At 47.3% G+C, this 27,064-nt stretch overlaps 1 protein-coding gene across 1 annotated transcript; it reads right to left on the bottom strand.

Annotated features, from left to right (window-relative positions):
• Nucleotides 1-743: 743 nt before the first annotated feature.
• On the bottom strand, nt 744-5,923 carry LOC137351736 (zona pellucida sperm-binding protein 4-like). The gene is made up of 9 exons (XM_068016496.1): nt 5,560-5,923; nt 3,110-3,288; nt 2,942-3,039; nt 2,733-2,866; nt 2,446-2,635; nt 2,159-2,306; nt 1,935-2,007; nt 994-1,104; nt 744-919 (listed from the first exon to the last, which is right to left on the bottom strand). The coding sequence occupies exons 1-9, from the start codon at nt 5,780-5,782 to the stop codon at nt 768-770; spliced, it is 1,308 nt and encodes a 435-aa protein (XP_067872597.1). The 5' UTR covers nt 5,783-5,923; the 3' UTR covers nt 744-767.
• Between the last annotated feature and the right edge of the window lie 21,141 nt (nt 5,924-27,064).

Raw genomic sequence — 27,064 nt, 5'->3', positions numbered from 1 at the left:
TGTAATGGGTCTGTTATCAATCTGTATTTGACAATTCCCAACAACTGCTCAGACTCAGTATTCAGCTTCCACTGCTGCTCAGCAACAGCCCAAACTGCTAAAGATATTTGTAGGAACAATCAGATTAGTCAATTACAAACATCACCCAGACTAGAGAAACAAGGGAATCCTGCAGCACTGCCAGGCTCCAGTCAGTTTTCCTAATCTCCCATTAAGTGTCATTTCAGCAACCTGACTTGCTGTTTCCCCATCTTCAAGGATGCATCAGAGATATCCAAACTTGGTCCAATTAGTAGGAATGCTGGTGCTCCTCATGTTGCACTTCTCCCTCCTCCTGCAGCATCCAGGTATATTTGTCAGTAACCAGTATCTCCAGCAACCCAATAAAAACCCAAGCACATGGTCTAGACTAATCCTCAATACATCAGCTCAGGGTTAATTCTCAGCAGGAACAGATTGTTCAGATGTCTGTGGCAGAGTCCAGAAAACTAGTCCTGTTCACTGAGGATGGAGCTGACTGCTCATGTCAGGTTTGAACTAGTTAATATATTTATGGAACTGGCAGTACCAGAAAGAGGTCTGCGACAATTGCCCAGGATCAGAGTTAGTTACAACTAGAATCATGAGCAACCCCATTTTATACTTGTGGGTGAAGTGTAACTGATCACTGAAAGTTCATTATAAATTGCAACTGCCATTGAATAATTTAACATTCAGATAGAGACCAAGACTTCATCTATAAACAGGAGTTTATTATCCAGACAGATCTACAGTTCCATTGATCTGCACTCAGAACCCACCCTGTGAGCCACATCCATTTTCCACACAGCAACAGTCCCAACCAACAGGGCCACAGAGAACAGAGCCACCCCAACTGCTACTCCAGGAAGAACATGGGAGGGGGAATCCACAGCAGCATCTGTGGAGAGAAGCCAGGGTTAGAGGGGCACCAGTTACTGCATCACTACACACTGGAGGAAGTTCCTCCTTTACCTTTCTCTTCCTGCTGGATCCCTGCAGCCAATCTCTCCCCATTTTCCAGGAAAATGATGGGCCCAGTGGTCACCAAGGTCCCAGGCTGGTTATTGGTGCTTCTTCGTCTCACTGGGGAAGGAAGAGTTCAAGGTTCAGTAGTTGCCTGAATCAGATGTTCAAGCTCAAACTTGATAATCTCTGCTTCCACCACATGCAAGTTTCAAAGTAAGTTGGATGGGTGCTTGATGGAAATAAAACTTGTAGAGTTACAGGGATAGAGCAAGGGAATGGGACTGATTTGATGCTATAAGACTTAAGCATTGACTGGGTGGAAAGGCTTCCTCTATTTATAAAACTTGGTCAGATGCAAAAAAAAGACGTCTGGTGCAAAATATCAGAGATAAGGGGCACGAGTTAAATATGGCTGCCTGACTAAAACGGATTTTCCGATATTCAAATGAACCTGCTTCAACCAAGCAGCTTGCAGAATGGTCAGTGTGGACTCCGTGAAGTAATGTCACCAGTTGATAGGAATGTCCTCTCCACTGAAAATAGTTTCATTACATCTGGAATACCTGGTGACAGAATGAGAATAAGGTGCCAGTTCAATGTCCCAGACAAAAAATGTTGAACCTATTCCTGACCAGATAAGGTTTGGAGCAGAGTGCACCTGGACCAATTAGATTCCACTCTGCAGGTGAGGAGTGAGGAACAATGAACCAACATTCCTGCTCACATTATCCTGGCTGAGGGATCACAACATGCTTGGTCTGCATCTCCCTGCTTTCTTGTGCTCACATTGACTGCCACTTCCTGATGGAAACTTGCACACAATGGGACTTGGGGGAAAACATTGAGCAGTTCAGAGCTGCAGGATTGCTGACACTTCTGGGCCCAGTGTTCAGATCTCCCACACACACCATCAGGGTTCACTTTCTACTCACATCCCAGGTACTTACTGGGGCTGCAGGAAGCTGTGCAGTTCTCTCGGCTGGAAGGGGAGCAAACCTCAGCACTGCAGTGGAAGTAAACCTGCAAAGAGACAGTGCGGTATGGTGAGTGCCACAGCTCCCAGGAAGCAGGAGGAGAGGAATGCTTCTCCATTCAAAAAGATAGATAGAACAGGGAGCTCACTCAGTAACAAGCTCAACCAAGTCAGCCAGAATGACTGAAGGAGACTCACCTCCCCGCTCAGAGGCCGGCCTGAAACTCGCTCCCAGAAAGTGAAAGTGCTGACGACAAAGCGCTTATGATGAGTTGGGAAACGCAAATGGGAAGCAGCGTCTAGCGGGAGGAGGCGGCTTTTGTAGTTGTCACCAGTAAAGGGGCACCTGGAACAGAAAGAATGATAGCATTGCTGTCAACTAGTGATCCAAGATGAGACTAGAATACAATGCAGAGGAACAGGGAAACCACTTGCTAACACCTCATTGCTTTGCTGAATCTTCATTGCCTCCCCCACCCCCTCACCTGTTCACCAGGAGCTTCCATTGAAGCTGGGAATAGGGCTCGGCAGTAGGGCTCGCCCAGCACTCATTGAGCACCAGCACAAGGGATGGGTCGTTCCGGTTCAGGACACGAACCTCCACAAACACGGGCTCCCGGAGCACACTCAGGATCGGGTAGTCACTGGCCACGTACCAGCTCCGGTAGGCAGCATCTGAAAAGAGAAAGATGCAGGATGGTCACAATGTGCAGAGACAGACAGAGAGAGAGAGACAGAAGTTGGACACTAGCCATCAGAGAGCACTCGCTACCTCTCGCTATTCTCAGCTCCAGAAGCAGGATCCCGGTCTCGGTGGCAGGCAGTGGCGGAGAAAGGGTGTAAACTCGGGGCTTCAGCTGCAATTCAGACTCCTGGCTTCCCTTGTAACTGCACTGGACATGGAGCCTGCAAGAGAAGGGACACGGCTGCACAATTCAGCTCCTCACCACCTCTAGCCGCTCAATGTGCTCCCATTCTCACCTGAAGGGGCTGTCCCGGCTCACCGATCCCAAAGCACCATCCAAGATCTCAAACTGAGCCAACACATCCGTTTCATACACCACGTCCACCCCGTCCAGCTACAAGAGACACAAGACCATCAGTACTGACTGACACCCATTGATGGGACAGCCAAGCCACAATACATACCCGCTGGCTAGTGCCACACTCAGTGAGTGCGAACTCAAAGAGCACAGTGTCTACAGAGGCCACGGTGGGACTGCACTCAGCTCCGTGTCCATCCTTCAGATGCACCGTTGTCAGGTTTACAGGAGGCAGCGTCAAATCCTTGGAGATGGCGATCAGGACCCGCCCATCCTTGGTGCAAACTGCAAGACAGGCAATGAAAGGCGTTTAGTTGTTGTCCCAATCTCAGCAGAACATGTTTCAGAGAATCCTTCCAGGGATGAGGGACGGGGACTTCAGCTCAGTGGATAGAACAAGGAATACAGTCCCAGCTTCCCCAGGAGGAGAGATTTGATAGGTGGGGAACATGAGGGGCCTAGACCAATTAGATAGAGAGAAACTGTTCCCATTGGCACAAGGGTGGAGAACCAGAGGGCACAGATTGAAGGAGATTGGTAGAAGCAGAGGTGACAGGAGGGAAAACTGACACAGCGAGTGGTTAGGATCTGGAATGTACTGCCCGAGTAGTGGAGACAGATTTAATCAGAGCTTTCAAAGGCTATTGGATAATTATCTAGAGACGACATGCAGGGCTTCTGGGAAAGGGAAGAGCTGAATTGCTCTGAGACAGTATGGATACAACAGGCCAAATGGCCACTTGTGCTGTTTCTAAGACTTCTTTGGGGAAAGCAACCTCTGTGCCACACAAGTGCCAGGCAATGACCTTTGCTAACAAGGGAGCAAGTAACTATCTCTCCATGACATTACAATCACTGAATCATCAATTACAAGGACATAATTGTTTGGAGAAAACAGATTTACAAGAATGTTGCCAGAGTTTGAAAGTTGGATATGAGGAAGATTGGCTCGGCAATGGTTGTTTCCTTTAGAAAGGAGGAGGCAGAGAAGTAGAAAATTCTGAGGGGTTGAGATAGACTAGACAAGGAAGACCCATTTCCCCAAGCAGAGATGTCAGTTACCAGGGGGCACAGATTTATGATTGATGGATTAGAGGAGACATGAGGGAAGCTTTTTCACCCAGAGGGTGAATAGTTTCTGGCATTCACTACCAGGAATTGTGCTGGAGGTGGAAACCCTTAATTTAAAAAAGGTACCAGGATATGCACCTGACAAGCTGTGACCCACAAGGCAATGGATTAGGTGCTGGAAGGGGATTAGATGGTGTCTGTGCTGACTGAATAAAACTAGCTGCCCAATGGGCTGAATGGCCTTCTGTGCTGTAATTTTTCAACAGTTATGAATTTCCAACACCCTGGGGCTACCATTGAACAGAAACTGAATGGAAGCAGCCATTTAAATACTCTGGCTCCAGGAGCAGGTCAGAGACTGGGAATCCTGCTGCAAGTAACTCACCACCTGACTCCCCAAAGCCTGTCAACAATCTACAAGGCAAAAGTCAGGAATGCGATGGAATACTTTCCACTTGCCTGGATCTGCACAGCTCGAACACAAGGTAAACTCTATCCAGGACAAAGCAGCCCTGTTGATTGTGGATAGCTTGCCATTCACATTGTACCATCTACAAGATGCACTGCAGCAATGCACAAAGGCTCCTTAGACAGCTCCTTCCAAACCCACAACCTCTACCACCTAGAAGGACAAGGGCAAATGCATGGGAACACCTGCAAGTTCCCCTCCAAGTCACACACCATCCTGACTTGGAACTATATTACCATTCCTTCACTATCACTGGATCAAAATTCTAGAACTCCCTTCCCAACAGCACTGTGGGTTTTCCTACCCCAAATGGACTGCAACAGTTCAAGAAGGCAGCTCACAACCACCTTCTCAAGGTGAATTAGACATGAACAATAAATCCTAGCCCCATCAGAGATGTCCACAGCACATGAACAAATGATTAAAACATGCCCCCATCATTTCCCAGGAGAATCCCAATCCCAGAATTAGTCTCACTCTTCCATAACTTGCCTGTCCCAATCTTAACCCACACTAAATCCAGTTCAATCTTTATCCTGCACTCCAACTCACTTCAGCTCCCAGTCCAACAGAGTTAAAATCCCCTCCGAATTTCCAACATCCCACCCCCCCTCACAATTCTCACATTCCTTCAATTCCAGCCCCTTGAACATCCGTGAATACTCTCTCTCTCCATGCCATTGACAGGCAGGTTTCCATCTGCCTCAACTTAAAATGGAATTCTCTCCACAAACCTCTGCTTAAAACCAAACCCTGAACCAGTCCAATATTATCAGGACTCTGTTAAATCCTGACAGTTAATATTCCCGGGATTCTCCTTGGGGAGATTGATTGGGATGAAGATAAACTATTGGAGGAGATGGTCTTCATCCCACAATCAGTTTCACTCAGACAGGTTTGAAATATTCACTGAATTGAATCCAAGGAAAATGAAAGGATTATCCAGGACAATCCCAACTACAGCTGACCCTGGAAATAACTGCTCTGGAATATAGACGGAGTGAGAATACACCCACCTGGCAGATTGTCCAGTGAATAGAAACACGGCGGCACATCCCGGCTCCCAACATCAAAGCAACAACCTCTCCGCACACACTCACTGCCTGCAATTCCCGCAAATCCACACTCTTGCCGGAATTTGGGAGATATCCAACATTTATCAGCGGGCAGAAAGAGAGAGGGCGGCTGAGCAGAACAGATTGTAACAAATAACAAAGCTAGAATACGGAATATCTCCATGATAACAAGTGAAACCTCCCAGGTGAGTAAGGTTACTGAACACAATGCCCCTTTTTCTGACAGCTCTGTTTAAGCTGCAGTAAATGAGTTTGCCAATCAGCCTGAGACACAGTCCCAGCTCCACCGCCTCCTCAACATTAACCCGCATTCCCACGGCTCACACGGGCTCTGTTTTTAACAAAGCAGGAAAGGACACTGGCTCCAAAGACAGCTCCACAAGTGTCCCCTCTTAAGGAGGCAGCACGGATAGAATTTAGACATCAAGTCTCATGAAGTAAAGAAAGCGAGAATTGTAAATGATCATCTTGTTGTTTGTGGTAATGACACACTCGGTATCTTGTGGGACAGAGAGAGTCCGCTTCCATCCCATGGACATTGGGGAAGATTGATTCAGCTCCAGACCAAAGCCCCTCTCAGAGACCCCCATCTCCTGGAATGTCCCCTTGTGATCTCAGTGGATTGAACAGATCCATGTTCCTCTGCCCCCTCCTTCAATCCCTATTTCTGATGCCTCCTCTATTCCAGTCCTTGTTCCAGAGATCTTTCTAACACCTTCTGGAGATTCTCTTGGACTTTCACATGTGATGCTTAGCTCTCTCTGAATTAGGAGTGGGGGCAGCCTGACTTTGGATCTTCATTTTCTACTGGGACACCCCTGCTTTGGGGACTATGAGGATTTTGGATGATCATGTGATCCCCATCAGGTCAATGCTTCATCTCAGTAGAGGCACATTTTTATTAGGAGCTGACTGAGCACACAGTGGGATTGAGTTCAGAATATACAGTGGATTCAGTCCTGGATCAGTACAGCTGCACATTCTGCAGTGTCACTTTCTGTTTCAACATTGCTTTTCAATGGGTTTCAATAAACTACTTTCTGTCTCAATGCATCTTGACTCAGTTCATTGACCTGGTTCAGTACAGCACAGATACCCACTGTCCAATGTGTCATTGTGGACTGAGTGAGTTTAGTAATCACCTGATCTGTCCAGACCATATTGTTAGACAAGTCATGCTTCAGTTCCATCAAAGAATTTTCCACATGGATGGAGTTGATCACTAGGCTCTGCTCAACATGCTTGAGAGAGTTGTTGAGGGTAATGTGATTGATGTGGTGAAAATGGACTTCCAAAAGGTGTTTGATAAAAGTGTCACAATAACAGACTTGTCAACAGAGTTGAATCCCATGGAATGAAAGGGACAGTGGAAACATGGATACGAAGTTGGCTGAATGACAGGAAACAGAGTGTAGTGAAGGGGAGCGGGGGGAGGAGGGGAGGTGATGGTGGGGAAGAGAACAAAGGGAAGGTGTGTGATAGGGTCTACAGCAGGAGATATTAAATAACAAAGATCTCCTGGGACAAAGGCAAAGAGCATGTTAATGGTTGTGGTGAAAGACAGTTGTATTGGGACTGGAGGAAGGTATATAATGGGGTTCCCCAGGGGGGCAGTATTGGGACCACTGTTTATCTTGATCTAGATTAATGATATAGATTTGGGTGTGCTCGGCACAATTTCAAAATTTGGCAAAAACAAAAAGTTGGAAGTATTGTGAACTGTCAGGATGATAGTGATAGATTTTATCCTCCACATGGAGATCAACAAAAAACAAAAGAATTGAATCCACTGACTGACCCCAATTTAGGAAAGAAGTGAGGAACCAATTTTTGGATTATCTCTGCTTTCTGAGCCTCTGGTTTTAATCTTTCCCCAACAATCCCAGCTACAATCTTCAAATGATCTTTTGCCAATTGTTTCAAGGCACTGAGAGTCAGATCTTCTCTCTTGACAAAGTTTTGAACATCAATAGTACTCATGTTAATTTCACACTGATCACAGACAAAGTAAAGGTGAAATATTCTTTGCTTTAGCTCTGGGAAATTCCAGTCTATCCATTCCATAGCCCAGTCACACATCACATCCCGGACAAGATCCCAATTTGTTACGATCCCCGTGGAGATCACTAACAAACCAAAAGGATCAAATCCATCAACTGACCCAAATTTAGGAAAGAAAAACCAAATGGACACAATTTCACTTTAAAAATGTTACATTAACACTCAAACCAAAACCAACATCGATTAAACATGAACTAACAGTTAAATCATGGTCGGTATATGTATCTTAATGTTTACACATTAATTATCAGATGCAACAAATATAGTTCTCACAAGTCCTTTGAGCAGTCTTATCAGCAAGATGGCAATGAACACTTCTACATCACAGACTCAATCACAGCTCCAAGAGAACATAAACAGGCTGGTGAAATGGGGGACACATGGCAGATGGAATTTAATGCTGAGAAGTGTGAAGTGATACATTTTGGGTGGCAGAATGAGGAAAGGTAATACAAAATAAAGGGTATAATTCTAAAGGGGCTGCAGGAACAGAAGGACCTAGGGGTGTAAATGCACAAAACATTGAAGGTGGCAGGGCAGGTTGAGAAAGACTAGTTCATTCTGAGTCTATGCAACTCTATTGGGGAATGAACCTGCATTAATAGCTGATGAACCAAGGAATGACCTCCAAGCTGTCAGTTCACTTACAGTCAGAGTGACTTTTTATTTATTCGTTCAGGGGATGATCCATCTCGGCCTCCTCCTGAATCCCCAGCTTCACAGATGCCAGCCTTCAGCCAATTCGATTCACTCCACCTGATCTCTCTCTCTCCTGGTCTCTTTATGCTCAGCTCCGCTCTCGCTGTTTCCCGCTCTCTGAGTGAACTCTTGTTCTCTTTCCCGGTCTCTTTATGCTCCGCTCTCGCTGTTTCCCACTCTCTGAATGACCCCTCACTTACTCTCTCTCCCGGTCTCTTTATGCTCTGATCCACTCTCGCTGTTCCCTTCTCTCTGAGTGACCCCCTCACTTATTCTTTCTCCCGGTCTCTTTGTGCTCAGCTCCGCTCTCACTGTTTCCCGCTCTCTCAGTGAACTCTCACTCTCTCTCTCGGGCTCTTTACGCTCCGCTTCGCTCTCACTGTTTCCCGTTATCTGAGTAAACTCTCGCTCTCTCTCTTCTGGTATGTTTACGATCCAGTCTGCTCTCACTTTTCCCGCTCTCTGAATGAAATCTCGCTCTCTCTCTCTCCCGGGCTCTTTATGCTCCGTTCCTTTCTCACTGTTTCCCGCTCTCTGACTGAGCTCTCGCTCTCTCTCTCCTCGGCTCATTGTGCTCTGCTCCGCTCTCGCTGTTTCCTGCTCTCTGAGTTAATTCTCACTCTCTATCTCCCGGGCTCCTTATGCTCCGCTCTGCTCTCATTGTTTCCCGCTCTCTGATCATCTCAAGCAACCCTTGACCCCAGCGTCCTTGCAAACTACTGCCCCAACTCTACCCTGTTATCAGGAGACAGTCTGTGAGGATTTAACCCCTTACGCACCTGGGATCCAAGGACACGGGGCGTGGTGTCGGAGGGGGAGGAAAACATACATACAAAGATAACACTGTTGCCCCCACCTCCTCATAATACCCATATAATACCACCCCCTTTCTATATGTAGTCATGGGCTGAGCTCCGACAGGTGGTGCGCACAATATTCCGAACACGCACCTGTCAGATTTTTTTGTTTCTTTTCGTCGGATGCAGCTGACTCTTGTTGCATAAGTAGAGCATTGTATGCATACTTTATCATTTCCCGAGTGGACTTGTAACCATGTATTAAAATAAGCTTTATCTCTACTCCAGTCCCTGACTGTTGGGATACATATACCATCAGTGAAATTATACAAAGCCCCATAGTTCATGTAGTTACGTCCCTCCTGTGTTTGTTGTTGCTCCAGTGGTGCATCAGCATTCTCTTGTGCTTGTATTAATCTCAGAGTTCCCAGTATCACGACTTCCCAGAGTCGAAGTGCCCACTGTGGGTTCATCACTTCCGGTGTTTTAATCCAGGGATTTAAACAAAATGACCTGGTCGTCACCAGGTGTTAGTTCCTGGTCTACTCATTTCCTCACCTGTGTGGGTGGAAAAGGTTCTATTGTTTATGGGTTAATAGCTGTGTCTTTTATAATCGTACCATTTCTATCTCGTCAAGTCCGTGTCTGTATTGCCATCAGATTTGTATCTGAGCACGCTGCGCTCGTGCCTGAGTGGTGATGAATACCAGCCAGACTCCGGTTAACATCACCACTACTCCCAGTCCCCCGAACATTCCATTCTCTAATGTGTTTCGCCACTCCTGGTATCACATGACATACCAGGTGGTCTCCATGATAGGCACTATCTCAGGTTCAGCCATCATTCCCTTGATTATATTTTTTCCGTTGGGACCAGTGTTTCCACCGGCCCTTCCCTTTCATATCGACACATGCACAGGTATCACTAGTCATGAATAATATCGTATGGTCCGATCTACCTTGGGGTGAATCCTGCCTGTTTGGGGGTAACTCGGACCAAAACATTCTCCCCTACTTGTGGTATGGCTGGGCCGGCCTTATCCTTGTTTTGTGTCTCCAGGTCCCGTATGGCCTGCTGATCCCTCACCTCCTGTCACAACTCTTTGAACTGCAGATCTAATTGTCTTACGTTTTGCCTAATTCAGTCTCGTAGAGGTCCCATATCCTCCCCGCCTACTATGATGCTTTCGGGGAGTTGCATAGCCCTCCCTGTCATGAGTTTGAAGGGGGTCAAGCCTGTCATTCGGTTGGGTGTAGCTCTTAGTCTCATTAATATACAGGGTAAGACATCTACCCACCCCTTTCCGGTCTCAGAGATGGCCTTTGCTATAGCTGTTTTTAGAGTGCGGTTTATTTGCTCCACCATTCCTGAACTCTGCGGGTGATAGGGGACATGAAACCGTTGTCGGATTCCCAGTAAACCACAGGCTCGCTTCATGACCTGTCCTGTAAAGTGTGTGCCCTGGTCTGAGTCGGGAATGCTTCAACCCACCTGGTGAACTGAACAATGATCACCAGACAATACCACTTTCCTCTACTATTAGGCAGAGGCCCAGTAAAATCAATTTGCAGGTTTTCCCACGTACCTTTATGTCGGGGCTGATGTGCCATTTTAACCTTGATGGGTTTTCCCGGGTTATGTTGTGCACATATTATACAATGTTGGCAGTGTTTCTCCACGTCTCTCCCTACACCGGCCCACCACCAATCTTTGAGCAGGTGGTTCAGCATCCCATCACATCCGTGGTAATCCGGTTTGTGGTACAGTTTGAGTAGCTCAGTCTGTATGGAGGACGGGACGACTACTTGTAGTCCCTTTCACCAAACCCCTTCTCCCCCAACAACTGCCCCTTGATGTTCCCATCGGGATCGTTCTTCCATGCTAACCTCTTCCTGTACTCTTTTAATGTTTAATTCCCCTGGTCCTAGTGCGGCTACTTGAATGGTCTGTGGCACAGCCCTCTGTGCGGTATTCCGGGCTGCCTGGTCAGCTAACATGTTTCCCTGTTGTTCCTTACATTCCATCTTCCGATGCGCTTTGATATTTATTCAGGCTGCAGCAGCTGGTCACTTAACTACTTCTACGAATTCTCGAACCACGTTCTCGTGCTGAATATGTCCCCCTCCTGACGTTACATACCCTCGTCTACTCCACGCTGTCATATAATCATGTACTACCCCAAATGTGTATCTACTGTCTGTAAACACATTCACGCGTTTTCCCTCTGCTAACTTTAGGGCTTCCGTTAAAGCCACTAAATCCACAGAATATTGTTCCTTCCAGTCCCCCTTGTAAGAGGACTGTGTCACTTTGATCTACCACAGCCCACCCCGTACGGAACTGTCCATTTATATATCGTCTGGATCCATCAACATAGAGGGTTATGTGGGGATCTGTGAAGGGTTCGTCCACTATTTCTCCCTCTACTTCTTCATCTATTTCTGTCTGGCACTGATGTGGTTCTCCCTCGGCTATTATTCCCTCGGCTGGGTTGATCCCTGTATCTCTAATGATTTGTATCGATTGGTCTTTAGGTAACAGTACTGCTTCCCACATGGCTCGTCGAGCATCGGACACCGTTTTCAATCTCCCGGTGTTTAACAACTCCACTATAGTGTGTTTGGTATGTATAATCAGCTGTCCAGACATTGTGACAGGTTCACATACTCTCACTGCCCAGGCTGTGCAGTCGAGTGCAGCCACGCATCGGTGGAGCCCTCTAACTACCGGAGATTCTTGTGTAGAATAGTATGCCACTGGTCTCATCACACCTCCCCTTTCCTGGGTTACTACAGCATTATAGAACCCTCCATCGAGATCATAATAGATCTGGAATGGCTTTGTCATGTCTGATAGTCTGAGGGTTGGGGCTGCAAGCAGCCCTGCCTTTAATTTACCATATGTTTCCTCCTGCTCGTTTCCCTATTCCACTAGTACCATCCCGGGCTTTCCTCCTTTCACTAAGTGTTGGATAGGTTCCACCTGGGTAGCGAATTGGGGAATGAAATTTCTGCAGTAATTGAACAAGCCCATCACTCGCTGTACCCCCTGCACTGTCGTGGGTCGGGGCATATTAGCGATTGCTGTTTTGCGATCGGCGGGGAGGGCTTTACTTCCCTGACTTATGTCATGTCCCAAGTACCGTACTCTGGTCTGGCCGATCTGTGCCTTCTTTTGGGTTAATTTTGAATCCTGATTTTTCTAATGTCTTTAATACGGTTACCAGGGCCCCTAGGCGTTCTCGGTTGGTCACCGAGGTGATCAGGATATCATCCACGTACTGTAAGATAGTACTATTATATGCGGCTAGGTCACACTCTTCCAGGGTTTTGCTCATGATCCGGTGAAAGATGTTTGGGCTGTTGTGGAATCCCTGTGGGAATCTGGACCTGGTGTATTGTTTGCCCTTTGAGATGAAGGCAAATGTTTCCTGGGACTCAGGGTCCAGTGGGATTGACAAGAATCCATTTGTGATATCTAGAACTGTAAAAATCCGATGTTCTGGATTGAAACCGTTGAAGATCGTGGCTGGGCTGGCTACAATAGGGTGCTCTTTGGGTGTTACTTTATTTAGGGCAGTATAATCTATAGTTAACCGGTAACTCCTGTCGGGTTTTTTAACTGGCCACATGGGGGAATTCGTGATTGACACTGTTGGCCGTAAAATGCCCTGTTCTATCAGTGCCATTATTATTCCCTCAGTTGCCTGCATGGCCTCTGGTTTAATCGGGTATTGTTTGTGAGGCGGGTGTGTTGGCCCAACACTTCGTTCTGGCGTGGTTTTGATGAGACCACATTCCTGTTTGCTCTCGGCCCAGATTCCTGGTATAGCTTGGCATATTGTTCCCAACATCCCATCTCCAGTCCAGTCCCTGGCCAAGGTATTAATGCTGCCTATCGTCGCTACATTCCTTAGTGGGACCCATTTACCATTGATTCTGTCTTTGTGTCCCTTTTTAGTCGTCCAGATTATTTGTCTATTCTGTGCGTCTACAATTGTGCCCAGCTCATTGAGTAAGTCCATACCTAGTATTGTACCTTCCGGGTTTGGGCACACCCAGAACTGGACTTGTAGTATCATACCCTCAGTTTCTAATATCTGTGTTTCACTTTTGTATGCTATAGTTTTACTGCCCCCTACTCCCTGTATCATAATAGAGTGTCGGGTAGTAGGCAGGTCAAGGTTAGTCAAGGATACTGATGCTCCCGTATCTATTAACATATCACATCGCTGGCCCCCTAACGATGCCTCAATCCACATACGGGGATCGGATTCCTGCCCGGGGGCCGATGTCACTCATTGGAGCTGTGTTTGTTGTCGTGTCAGGTGCTGTATGATATCTAACAGCTGTTGATTACTCATTTTACTGGCGGCTGTGCCTGTCTCGTCAGTCACCTTTCCTTTCCTTTGTTGCTGCTGGGGTCCTTTTCCTTCCTGTTCACCCCCTCTGTGCCCAGGTCAGAGGCTAGGAATCCTGAGGCGAGCAACTTACCTCCTGACTCCCCAAAGCCTGTCCACCATCTACAAGGCACAAGTCAGGAGTGTGATGGAATACTCTCCACTTGCCTGGATGGGTGCAGCTCCAACAACACTCAAGAAGCTCGACACCACCCAGGACAAAGCAGCCCGCTTGATTGGCACCCCATCCACAATCATTCACTCCCTCCACCAACGACGCACAGTGGCAGCAGTGTGTACCATCTACAAGATGCACTGCAGCATTGCACCAAGGCTGCTTAGACAGCACCTTCCAAAGCCACGACCTCTACCAACTAGAAGGACAAGGGCAGCAGATGCATGGGAACACCACCACCTGCAAGTTCCTCTCCAAAACACACACCATCCTGACTTGGAACTATATCGCCGTTCCTTCACTGTCACTGGGTCAAAATCCTGGAACTCCCTTCCTAACAGCACTGTGGGTGTACCTACCCCAAATGGACTGCAGCGGTTCAAGAAGGCAGCTCACCACCACCTTCTCAAGGACAATTAGGGATGGGTAATAAATGCTGGCCTGGCCAGCGATGCCCACATCCCATGAATGAATAAAAAAGTCCTTTATTTCGTGCCCCATTTTGTGAGAGTTTTTGCATTTCTTACGGCCATCCTGCCTTGGGGCTCTCCACTCAGCGTGACGATGTCCTGGTTTATTGTAGTTAAAACAGGTCTCTGTTCTTTTTACAGAGGCTGCTTTGCAAGATTCTGTCAGAAGGGTGGCTATTTTGGATTTTTGTTGATTATCTACAGCGGTACCCCAATTTTCCAAATCATGATAATTATTGTAATTTACTAGTCCCGTTTTCGATATTGCCTGGTGAGTGGGGCTTATTCCGTCCCTATATAACTGGAGAAATGTTGGATTTTGTCGATCTACATTTGCCATGTCACTGTGCGCTAGGAAAGCTTCGGACTTTCTAGTCCCATATTCCTGCGCTCCTTCCCCTTTGTTCTGAGTCACCCCTACAATCGAATTCCAATTTATGGTGGGTGGGGGGTGGGGAACCTGACCAAGGGTAGCAGTGACATCGGCTTTTATGGTGGTGGGGGGGGGTGGGGAACCTGACCAAGGGTAGCAGTGACATCGGCTTTTATGGTGGTGGGGGAGCGGTGGAACCTGACCAAGGGTAGCAGTGACATCGGTTTTTATGGTGGGGGGGTGGGGGGGGAACCTGACCAAGGGTAGCAGTGACATCGGCTTTAAACATAATCAGGTCTTGTTCCAGTTGTTGCAGGTCGGCAGCCAGGTCCGCACACCAGGTACCATCCCAGTGGGCAGCCTGCAATCGTTCCCAATAATTCTCAGGCATTTTGGTCCTGATTAATCCTGTGACATCCCGATTGTGGAGATTGTGACAAATTTGCATTTCTTTAATCTTCTGCCAGAAGATTGCATTGTTATAACGGGGTTTTAGGAGTGGAAGTTTATCCAGTAACTTCATAGTGTCCCCGGGAGACAGGGATATATATGTCATTCTTAAATGTGCTGGTCGGGCTGGTTGCCCTGGGTGTCCGTCCCGGCCCACCGCCCCGTGTTGTGCTGGCACCCCAGGGACGTACTCCACCTTTACAGGAGCTGTTTTGGCCTTATTCGCCGGAGCGTAAGTGGGGGAGGGGTCTTCTCCTTCTTGGTTATAATTATGTGCCTCCTCCTCGAGCGATCCCCAATCAATATCATCCTCATTAGGCAGTTCGTTAGGGCTGCCTGTCAGTGCTGGTAGGACTGTCCGTCCGGACAGAACAGTCACCTGCTCCTTTTTATCTTTTACATATTGGTTTACTCGTTCTGTTAGTTTGACATGGAATGAAGAATTAGAACCCAGGCTTTTTCATCCTTGTCTTTCTTTTCCTTCTTCCACCATTCCCACTGGTCATCCGGCTGGTCATCAGGTTTCCAACCTGATTTCATCATTTTCTCTATTAATTTTTTATGTTTCTCTGGCAAGTGACAGGTAAGGGACCTTCTGGCCCCCATTCGAGCTCCATCTTTTAACTGGCCAGGCTTGGATAGGATTAGAACTGTTAGAACTCTACTCTCAGAGTCTGCTTTCAGCCCAGCGCAACTTGTAGTAGATTGTATCCTGGCTAACTGTCGGGTCACAAGTCTGTCAGTATTTCACATAACAAGCTTATGATATTCTGAAATACTTTAAGCAATTCCTGACAGTGCACTAGGTATCTTAACGAACTTAAATCCAGAGCACCTCGGGGCCCTGGTAACCGTATTAAAGACATTAGAAAAATCAGGATTCAAAATTAACCCAAAGAAGGCACAGATCGGCCAGACCAGAGTACGGTACTTGGGACATGACATAAGTCAGGGAAGTAAAGCCCTCCCCGCCGATCGCAAAACAGCAATCGCTAATATGCCCCGACACACAACAGTGCAGGGGGTACAGCGAGTGATGGGCTTGTTCAATTACTGCAGAGATTTCATTCCCCAATTCGCTACCCTGGTGGAACCTATCCAACACTTAGTGAAAGGAGGAAAGCCCGGGATGGAACTATTGGAATGGGGAAACGAGCAGGAGGAAACATATGGTAAATTAAAGGCAGGGCTGCTTGCAGCCCCAACCCTCAGACTAACAGACATGACAAAGCCATTCCAGATCTATTATGATCTCGATGAGGGGGTTCTATAATGCTGTAGTAACCCTTTACTTTCCTTTTTTTTAAATCTCTTTTGTCAATTTAGAGCAGAGGGGATGGAAGCTAGGGCAGTTGTATGCTCCTCTTGCAGGATGTGGGAGGTAAGGGTCACCACTTGTGTCCCTGCTGACTTCACCTGTGAGAAGTGCACCCAACCCCAGCTCCTCACAGACCGCGTTAGGGAACTGGAGCTGGATGAACTTCGGATCATTCAGGATGCTGAGGGGGTGATAGAGAGCAGTTAGAGGGAAGTAGTGACACTTAATTCATGTCTTACCAACTTAATAGAATTCTTTGAGGAAGTGACAAAGTTGATTGATGAGGGAAGGGCTGTCGATGTCATATACATGGACTTCAGTAAGGCATTTGATAAGGTTCCCCATGGCAGGCTGATGGAGAAAGTGAAGGCGCTTGGGGTCCAAGGTGTACTAGCTAGATGGATAAAGAACTGGCTGGGCAACAGGAGACAGAGAGTAGCAGTAGAAGGGAGTTTCTCAAAATGGAGACGTGTGACCAGTGGTGTTCCACAGGGATCCGTGCTGGGACCACTGTTGTTTGTGATATACATTAATGATTTGGAGGAAAGTATAGGTGGACTGGTTAGCAAATTTGCAGACGACACTAAGATTGGTGGAGTAGCAGATAGTGAAGGGGACTGTCAGAGAATACAGCAGAATATAGATAGATTGGAGAGTTGGGCAGAGAAATGGCAGATGGAGTTCAATCAGGGCAAATGCGAGGTGATGCATTTTGGAAGATCCAATTCAAGAGTGAACTATACAGTAAATGGAAAGGTCCTGGGGAAAATTGATGTCCAGAGAGATTTGGGTGTTCAGGTCCACTGTTCCCTGAAGGTGGCAACGCAGGTCAATAGAGTGGTCAAGAAGGCAAAGGGCATGCTTTCCTTCATCGGACGGGGTATTGAGTACAAGAGTTGGCAGGTCATGTTACAGTTGTATAGGACTTTGGTTCGGCCACATTTGGAATACTGCGTGCAGTTCTGGTCGCCACATTATCAAAAGGATGTGGATGCTTTGGAGAGGGTGCAGAGGAGGTTCACCAGGATGTTGCCTGGTATGGAGGGCGCTAGCTATGAAGAGAGGTTGAGTAGATTAGGATTATTTTCATTAGAAAGACGGAGGTTGACGGGGGACCTGATTGAGGTGTACAAAATCATGAGAGGTATAGACAGGGTGGATAGCAGGAGGCTTTTTCCCAGAGTGGGGGTTTCAATTACTAGAGGACACGAGTTCAAAGTGAAAGGGGAAAAGTTTAGGGGGGATATGCGTGGAAAGTTCTTTACGCAGAGGGTGGTGGGCACCTGGAACGCATTGCCAGCGGAGGTGGTAGATGCGGGCACGATGGAGTCTTTTAAGATGTATCTAGACAGATACATGAATGGGCAGGAAGAAAAGAGATACAGAACCTTAGAAAATAGGCGACATGTTTAGAGAGAGGATCTGGATCGGCGCAGGCTTGGAGGGCCGAAGGGCCTGTTCCTGTGCTGTAATTATCTTTGTTCTTTGTTCTTGTTCTTAAGTTACAGGATAAAGGTAGCTGGGTGACCGTCGGGGGAGGGATCCCCTGTGGCCGTTCCCCTTAATAATAAGTATAGCGTTTTGGATACGGTTGGTGGGCCGGGGACCTACCAGGGGAAAGCCACAGCGGCCAGGTGTCTGGGACTGAGCCTGGCTCAGTGGCTCAGAAGGGAAGGGGGGAGAATGGGAGAGTGATAGTGATAGGAGATTCAGTGGTTAGATGAACAGACAGGAGATTCTGTGGACGCGAACGAGATTCCCGGATGGTATGTTGCCTCCCGGGTGCCAGGGTCAGGGATATCTCGGATCGAGTCTGCAGGATTCTTATGGGGGAGGGGGAGCAGCCAGAAGTCGTGGTACACATCAGTACCAATGACATAGTTAGGAAAAGGGATGAGGACCTGAAAAGCGAATATAGGGAGTTAGGTTGGAAGCTAAAAGGCAGGACGAACAGAGTAGTAATCTCAGGATTGATACCGGTGCCACGTGCTAGTGAGGCTAGAAACAGAGAGCGAGTGCAGTTGAACACGTGGCTACAGAGCTGGTGTAGGAGGGAGGGCTTCAGATATGTGGATCATTGGGATACCTTCTGGGGAAGGTGGGACCTGTACCAGAAGGACGGGTTGCATCCGAACTGGAGGGGCACCAACATCCTGGCCGGGAGGTTTGCTAGAGCTCTTTGGGAGGGTTTAAACTAGTTTGGCAGGGGGATGGGAACCGGAGCCACGGATCAGTGGATGGGGTAGCTGTTGAACAGGCAGATACCGAGTGCAGAGAGTCTGTGAGGAAGGTTAGACAGTTGACAGGGCAAAGTTGCAGCCAGTATGATGGGTTGAAGTGTGTCTATTTTAACGCAAGAAGTGTCAGGAATAAGGGTGATGAGCTTAGAGCATGGATCAGTACTTGGAGCTACGATGTTGTGGCCATTACGGAGACATGGATGTTGGATGTTCCGGGGTTTAGATGTTTCAAAAGGAATAGGGAGGGAGGTAAAAGAGGTGGGGGAGTGGCATTGCTAATCAGGGATAGTATCACAGCTGCAGAAAGGGAGGTCGCCGAGGAGGGTTTGTCTATTGAGTCATTATGGGTGGAAGTCAGAAACAGGAAAGGAGCAGTCACTTGATTGGGAGTTCTCTATAGACCCCCCAATAGCAACAGCGACACGGAGGAACAGATTGGGAGGCAGATTTTGGAAAGGTGCAGAAGTAACAGGGTTGTTATCATGGGTGACTTCAACTTCCCCAATATTGATTGGAACCTCCTTAGTGCAAATAGTTTGGATGGAGCAGTTTTTGTCAGGTGTGTCCAGGAAGGTTTCCTGACACAATATGTCGATAGGCCGACTAGAGGGGAGGCTATGTTGGACTTGGTGCTTGGCAACGAACCAGGCCAAGTGGCAGATCTCTCGGTGGGAGAGCATTTCGGTGATAGTGATCACAACTCCCTGACCTTTACTATCGTCATGGAGAGGGACAGGAGCAGACAGGATGGGAAAATATTTAATTGGGGGAGGGGGAATTACAATGCTATTAGGCAGGAACTGGGGAGCATAAATTGGGAACAGATGTTCTCAGGGAAATGCACGACAGAAATGTGGAGGTTGTTTAGAGAGCACTTGCTGCGACTGCTGGATAGGTTTGTCCCGATGAGGCAGGGAAGGGATGGTAGGGTGAAGGAACCTTGGATGACAAGAGATGTGGAACAGCGAGTCAAGAGGAAGAAGGAAGCTTACTTAAGGTTGAGGAAGCAAGGATCAGACAGAGCTCTAGAGGGTTACAAGGTCGCCAGGAAGGAACTGAAGAATGGACTTAGGAGAGCTAGAAGGGGACATGAAAAAGTCTTGGCGGGTAGGATTAAGGAAAGTCCCAAGGCGTTCTACACTTATGAGAGGAACAAGAGGATGGCCAGAGTGAGGGTAGGGCCGATCAGGGATAGTGGAGGGAACTTGTGCCTGGAGTCGGAGGAGGTAGGGGAGGTCCGAAATGAATACTTTGCTTCAGTATTCACTAGTGAGAGGGACCTGGTCGTTTGTTAGGACAGCGTGGAACAGGCTGATATGCTCGAACAGGTTGAGGTTAAGAGGGAGGATGTGCTGGAAATTTTGAATGACATGAGGACAGATAAGTCCCCGGGGCCAGACGGGATTAGATTAGAGATACAGCACTGAAACAGGCCCTTCGGCCCACCGAGTCTGTGCCGAACATCAACCACCCATTTTTATACTAATCCTACCCTAATCCCATATTCCCAACAAACATCCCCACCTGTCCCTATATTTCCCTACCACCTACCTATACTAGTGACAATTTATAATGGCCAATTTACCTATCAACCTGCAAGTCTTTTGGCTTGTGGGAGGAAACCGGAGCACCCGGAGAAAACCCACGCAGACACAGGGAGAATTTGCAAACTCCACACAGGCAGTACCCGGAATCGAACCCGGGTCCCTGGAGCTGTGAGGCTGCGGTGCTAACCACTGCGCCACTGGGATATACCCAAGGATATTACGGGAAGCGAGGGAAGAGATTGCTGCGCCTCTGGCGATGATCTTTGCGTCCTCACAGTCCACTGGAGTAGAACCGGATGATTGGAGGGTGGCAAATGTTGTTCCCTTGTTCAAGAAAGGGAATAGGGATAACCCTGGGAATTATAGACCAGTCAGTCTTACGTCGGTAGTGGGCAAATTATTGGAGAGGATTCTGAGAGACAGGATTTATGATTATTTGGAAAAGCATGGTTTGATTAGAGACAGTCAGCATGGCTTTGTGAGGGGCAGGTCATGCCTCACAAGCCTTATTGAATTCTTTGAAGATGTGACAAAACACATTGATGAAGGAAGAGCAGTGGATGTGGTGTATATGGATTTTAGCAAGGCGTTTGATAAGGTTCCCCATGGTAGGCTCATTCAGAAAGTAAGGAGGCATGGGATTCAGGGAAAGTTGGCTGTCTGGATACAAAATTGGCTGGCCCATAGATCAGAGGGTGGTAGTAGATGGAAAGTATTCAGCATGGAGCTCGGTGACCAGTGGTGTTCCACAAGGATCTGTTCTGGGACCTCTGCTCTTTGTGATTTTTATAAATGACTTGGATGAGGAAGTGGAAGGCTGGGTTAGCAAGTTTGCCGATGACACAAAGGTTGCTGGAGTTGTGGATAGTGTGGAAGGCTGTTGTAGGTTGCAACGGGACATTGACAGGATGCAGAGCTGGGCTGAGAAGTGGCAGATGGAGTTCAACCTGGAAAAGTGTGAAGTGATTCATTTTGGAAGGTCGAATTTGAATGCGGAATACAGGCTTAAAGACAGGATTCTTGGTTGTGTGGAGGAACAGAGGGATCTTGGGGTCCATGTCCATAGATCCCTCAAAGTTGCCACCCAAGTTGATAGGGTTGTTAAGAAGGCGTATGGTGTGTTGGCTTTCATTAACAGGGGGATTGAGTTTAAGAGCCGCGAGGTTATGCTGCAGCTCTATAAGGCCCTGGTTCGACCACACTTGGAATATTGTATTCAGTTCTGGTCGCCTCATTATAGGAAGTATATGGAAGCTTTAGAGAGGGTGCAGAGGAGATTTACCAGGATGCTGCCTGGACTGGAGGGCATGTCTTACGAAGAAAGATTGAGGGAGCTAGGGCTTTTCTCATTGGAGCAAAGAAGGATGAGAGGTGACTTGATAGAGGGGTACAAGATGATGAGAGGCATAGACAGAGTGGATAGTCAGAGACTTTTTCCCAGGGTGGAAAGGGCTATCACCAGGGGGCATAATTTTATGGTGATTGGAGGAAGGTTTCGGGGAGATGTCAGAGGTAGTTTCTTTACACAGAGGGTGGTGGGTGCGTGGAATGCACTGCCAGCGGTGGTAGTAGAAGCAGATACATTAGAGACATTTAAGCAACTCTTGGATATGTACATGGATGATAGTAGAATGAAGGGTAGGTAGTTAGTTTGATCTTAGAGGAGGTTAAAGGTTCGGCACAACATCGTGGGCCGAAGGGTCTGTACTGTTCTATGTTCTATGTTCTAACCCAGGAAAGGGGAGGTGTGATGAGACCAGTGGCATACTATTCCACACAAGAATCTCCGGTAGTTAGAGGGCTCCACCGATGCGTGGCTGCACTCGACTGCACAGCCTGGGCAGTGAGAGTATGTGAACCTGTCACAATGTCTGGACAGCTGATTATACATACCAAACACACTATAGTGGAGTTGTTAAACACCGGGAGATTGAAAACGGTGTCCGATGCTCGACGAGCCATGTGGGAAGCAGTACTGTTACCTAAAGACCAATCGATACAAATCATTAGAGATACAGGGATCAACCCAGCCGAGGGAATAATAGCCGAGGGAGAACCACATCAGTGCCAGACAGAAATAGATCAAGAAGTAGTGGGAGAAATAGTGGACGAACCCTTCACAGATCCCCACATAACCCTCTATGTTGATGGATCCAGACGATATATAAATGGACAGTTCCGTACGGGGTGAGCTGTGGTAGATCAAAGTGACACAGTCCTCTTACAAGGGGGACTGGAAGGGACAATATTCTGTGGATTTAGTGGCTTTAACTGAAGCCCTAAAGTTAGCAGAGGGAAAACGCGTGAATGTGTTTACAGACAGTAGATACACATTTGGGGTAGTACATGATTATATGACAGCGTGGAGTAGACGAGGGTATGTAACGTCAGGAGGGGGACATATTCAGCACGAGAACGTGGTTCGAGAATTAGTAGAAGTAGTTAAGTGACCAGCTGCTGCAGCCTTAATAAATATCAAAGCGCATCGGAAGATGGAATGTAAGGAACAACAGGGAAACATGTTAGCTGACCAGGCAGCCCGGAATACCGCAGAGAGGGCTGTGCCACAGACCATTCAAGTAGCCGCACTAGGACCAGGGGAATTAAACATTAAAAGAGTACAGGAAGAGGTTAGCATGGAAGAACGATCCTGATGGGAACATCAAGGGGCAGTTGTTGGGGGAGAAGGGGTTTGGTGAAAGGGACTACAAGTAGTCGTCCCGTCCTCCATACAGACTGAGCTACTCAAACTGTACCACAAACCGGATCACCCCGGATGTGATGGGATGCTGAACCGTCTGCTCAAAGATTGGTGGTGGGCCGGTGTAGGGAGAGACGTGGAGATACACTGCCAACATTGTATAATATGTGCACAACATAACCCGGGAAAACCCATCAAGGTTAAAATGGCACATCAGCACCGACATAAAGGTCCGTGGGAAAACCTGCAAATTGATTTTACTGGGCCTCTGCCTAATAGTAGAGGAAAGTGGTATTGTCTGGTGATCATTGTTCAGTTCAGCAGGTGGGTTGAAGCATTCCCGACTCAGACCAGGGCACACACTTTACAGGACAGGTCATGAAGCGAGCCTGTGGTTTACTGGGAATCCGACAACGGTTTCATGTCCCCTATCACCCGCAGAGTTCAGGAATGGTGGAGCAAATAAACCGCACTCTAAAAACAGCTATAGCAAAGGCCATCTCTGAGACCGGAAAGGGGTGGGTAGATGTCTTACCCTGGATATTAATGAGACTAAGAGCTACACCCAACCGAATGACAGGCTTGACCCCCTTCAAACTCATGACAGGGAGGGCTATGCAACTCCCCAAAAGCATCATAGTAGGCGGGGAGGATATGGGACCTCTACGAGACTGAATTAGGCAAAACGTAAGACAATTAGATCTGCAGTTCAAAGAGTTGTGACAGGAGGTGAGGGATCAGCAGGCCATACGGGACCTAGAGACACAAAACAAGGATAAGGCCGGCCCAGCCATACCACAAGTAGGGGAGAATGTTTTGGTCCGAGTTACCCCCAAACAGGCAGGATTCACCCCAAGGTAGATCGGACCATACGATATTATTCATGACTAGTGATACCTGTGCATGTGTCGATATGAAAGGGAAGGGCCGGTGGAAACACTGGTCCCAACGGAAAAAATATAATCAAGGGAATGATGGCTGAACCTGAGATAGGGCCTATCATGGAGACCACCTGGTATGTCATGTGATACCAGGAGTGGCGAAACACATTAGAGAATGGAATGTTCGGGGGACTGGGAGTAGTGGTGATGTTAACCGGAGTCTGGCTGGTATTCATCACCACTCAGGCACGAGCGCAGCGTGCTCAGATACAAATCGGATGGAAATACAGACACGGACTTGACGAGATAGAAATGGTACGATTATAAAAGACACAGCTATTAACCCATAAACAATAGAACCTTTTCCACCCACACAGGTGAGGAAATGAGTAGACCAGGAACTAACACCTGGTGACGACCAGGTCATTTTGTTTAAATCCCTGGATTAAAACACCGGAAGTGATGAACCCACAGTGGGCACTTCGACTCTGGGAAGTCGTGATACTGGGAACTCTGAGATTAATACAAGCACAAGAGAATGCTGATGCACCACTGGAGCAACAACAAACACAGGAGGGACATAACTACATGAACTATGGGGCTTTGTATAATTTCACTGATGGTATATGTATCCCAACAGTCAGGGACTGGAGTAGAGATAAAGCTTATTTTAATACATGGTTACAAGTCCACTCGGGAAATGATAAAGTATGCATACAATGCTCTACTGATGCAACAAGAGTCAGCTGCATCCGACGAAGTGAAACAAAAAAATCTGACAGGTGCGTGTTCGGAATATTGTGCGCACCACCTGTCGGAGCTCAGCCCATGACTACATATAGAAAGGGGGTGGGATTATATGGGTATTATGAGGAGGTGGGGGCAACGGTGTTATCTTTGTAACTATGTTTTCCTCCCCCTCCGACACCACGCCCCGTGTCATTGGATCCCATGGTGAGTAAGGGGTTAAATCCTCACAGATTGTCTCCTGATAACAGGGTAGAGATGGGGCAGTAGTTTGCAAGGACGCTGGGGTCATGGGTAGGTTGGGATGATCAGAGAGCGGGAATCAGCGAGAGCAGAGCGGAGCATAAAGAGCCCGGGAGATAGAGAGAGCGAGAGTGCACTCAGAGAGCAGGAAACAGCGAGAGTGGAGTGGACCATAAGGAGCCCGGGAGATAGGGAGTGAGAGTTAACTCAGAGATCAGGAAACAGCGAGAGCAGAGCAGAGCACAATGAGCCGAGGAGAGAGAGAGCGAGAGAGCTCAGTCAGAGAGCGGGAAACAGTGAGAGGAGACTGGAGCGTAAACATACCAGTAGAGAGAGAGCGAGAGTTTACTCAGATAACGGGAAACAGTGAGAGCGAAGCGGAGCATAAAGAGCCCGAGGGAGAGAGTGAGAGTTCACTCAGAGAGCGGGAAACAGTGAGAATGGAGCAGAGCAGAAAGAGACCAGGAGAAAGAATAAGTGAGGGGTCACTCTGAGAGCAGGGAACAGCGAGAGTGGAGCAGAGCATAAAGAGACCAGGAGAGAGAGAGATCAGGTGGAGTGAATCGAATTGGCAGAAGGCTGGCATCTGTGAAGCTGGGGATTCAGGAGGAGGCCGAGGTGGATCATTCCCTGAACGAATAAAAAAAAAAGTCACTCTGATTGTAAGCGAACTGACAGCTTGGAGGTCATTCCTTGATTCATCAGCTATTAATGCAGGTTCATTCCCCAATAGAGTTGCATAGACTCAGAATGAACTAGTCTTTCTCAACCTGCCCTGCCACCTTCAATGTTTTGTGCATTTACACCCCTAGGTCCTTCTGTTCCTGCAGCCCCTTTAGAATGATACCCTTTATTTTGTATTACCTTTCCTCATTCTGCCACCCAGAATGTATCACTTCACACTTCTCAGCATTAAATTCCATCTGCCATGTGTCCCCCATTTCACCAGCCTGTTTATGTTCTCTTGGAGCTGTGATTGAGTCTGTGATGTAGAAGTGTTCATTGACATCTTGCTGATAAGACTGCTCAAAGGACTTTTTTTTTTAGAGATACAGCACTGAAACAGGCCCTTCGGCCCACCTTGTCTGTGCCGACCATCAACCACCCATTTATACTAATCCTACACTAATTCCATATTCCGACCACATCCCCACCTGTCCCTATATATTTCCGTACCACCTACCTATACTAGGGGCAATTTATAATGGTCAATTTACCTATCAACCTCAAGTCTTTGGCATGTGGGAGGAAACCGGAGCACCCAGAGGAAACCCACGCAGACACAGGGAGAACTAGCAAACTGCACACAGGCAGTACCCAGAATTGAACCCGGGTCACTGGAGCTGTGAGGCTGCGGTGCTAACCACTGCGCCACTGTGCCACCCTTGTGAGAACTATATTTGTTGCATCTGATAATTAATGTGTAAACATTAAGATACATATATCGACCATGATTTAACTGTTAGTTCATGTTTAATCGATGTTGGTTTTGGTTTGAGTGTTAATGTAACATTTTTAAAAGTGAAATTGTGTCCATTTGGTTTTTCTTTCCTAAATTTGGGTCAGTTGATTTGATCCTTTTGGTTTATTAGTGATCTCCACGGGGATCGTAACAAAATTGGGATCTTGTCCGGGATGTGATGTGTGACTGGGCTATGGAATGGATAGACTGGAATTTCCCAGAGCTAAAGCAAAGAATATTTCACCTTTACTTTGTCTGTGATCAGTGTGAAATTAACATGAGTACTATTGATGTTCAAAACTTTGTCAAGAGAGAAGATCTGACTCTCAGTGCCTTGAAACAATTGGCAAAAGATCATTTGAAGATTGTAGCTGGGATTGTTTGCGAAAGATTAAAACCAGACGCTCAGAAAGCAGAGATAAGCCAAGAATTGGTTCCTCACTTCTTTCCGAAATTGGGGTCAGTCAGTGGATTTGATTGTTTTGTTATTTTTGGTGATCTCCATGGAGATGATAAAATCTATCACTATCATCCTGACAGTTCACAATACTTCCAGCTTTTTATTATCTACAAATTTTGAAATTGTGCCGAGCACACCCAAATCTATATCATTAATCTAGGTCAAGATAAACAGTGGTCCCAATACTGCCCCCCTGGGGAACCCCATTATATACCTTCCTCCAGTCCTAATACAACTGTCTTTCACCACAACCATTAACATGCTCTTTGCCATTGTTCCAGGAAATCTTTGTTATTTAATATCTCCTGCTGTAGACCCTATCACACACCTTCCTTTTATTCTCTTCCCCACCATCACCTCCACGCACCCCCCCCCCCTCCCCTTCATTACACGCTGCTTCCTGTCATTCAACCAACTTCAT

Source organism: Heterodontus francisci, chromosome 2 (genome assembly GCF_036365525.1).
Source record: "Heterodontus francisci isolate sHetFra1 chromosome 2, sHetFra1.hap1, whole genome shotgun sequence".
NCBI lineage: Eukaryota > Metazoa > Chordata > Chondrichthyes > Heterodontiformes > Heterodontidae > Heterodontus > Heterodontus francisci.
The sequence above is the reverse complement of the archived record's forward strand: the minus strand, read 5'-3'. Positions and strand labels throughout refer to the sequence as shown.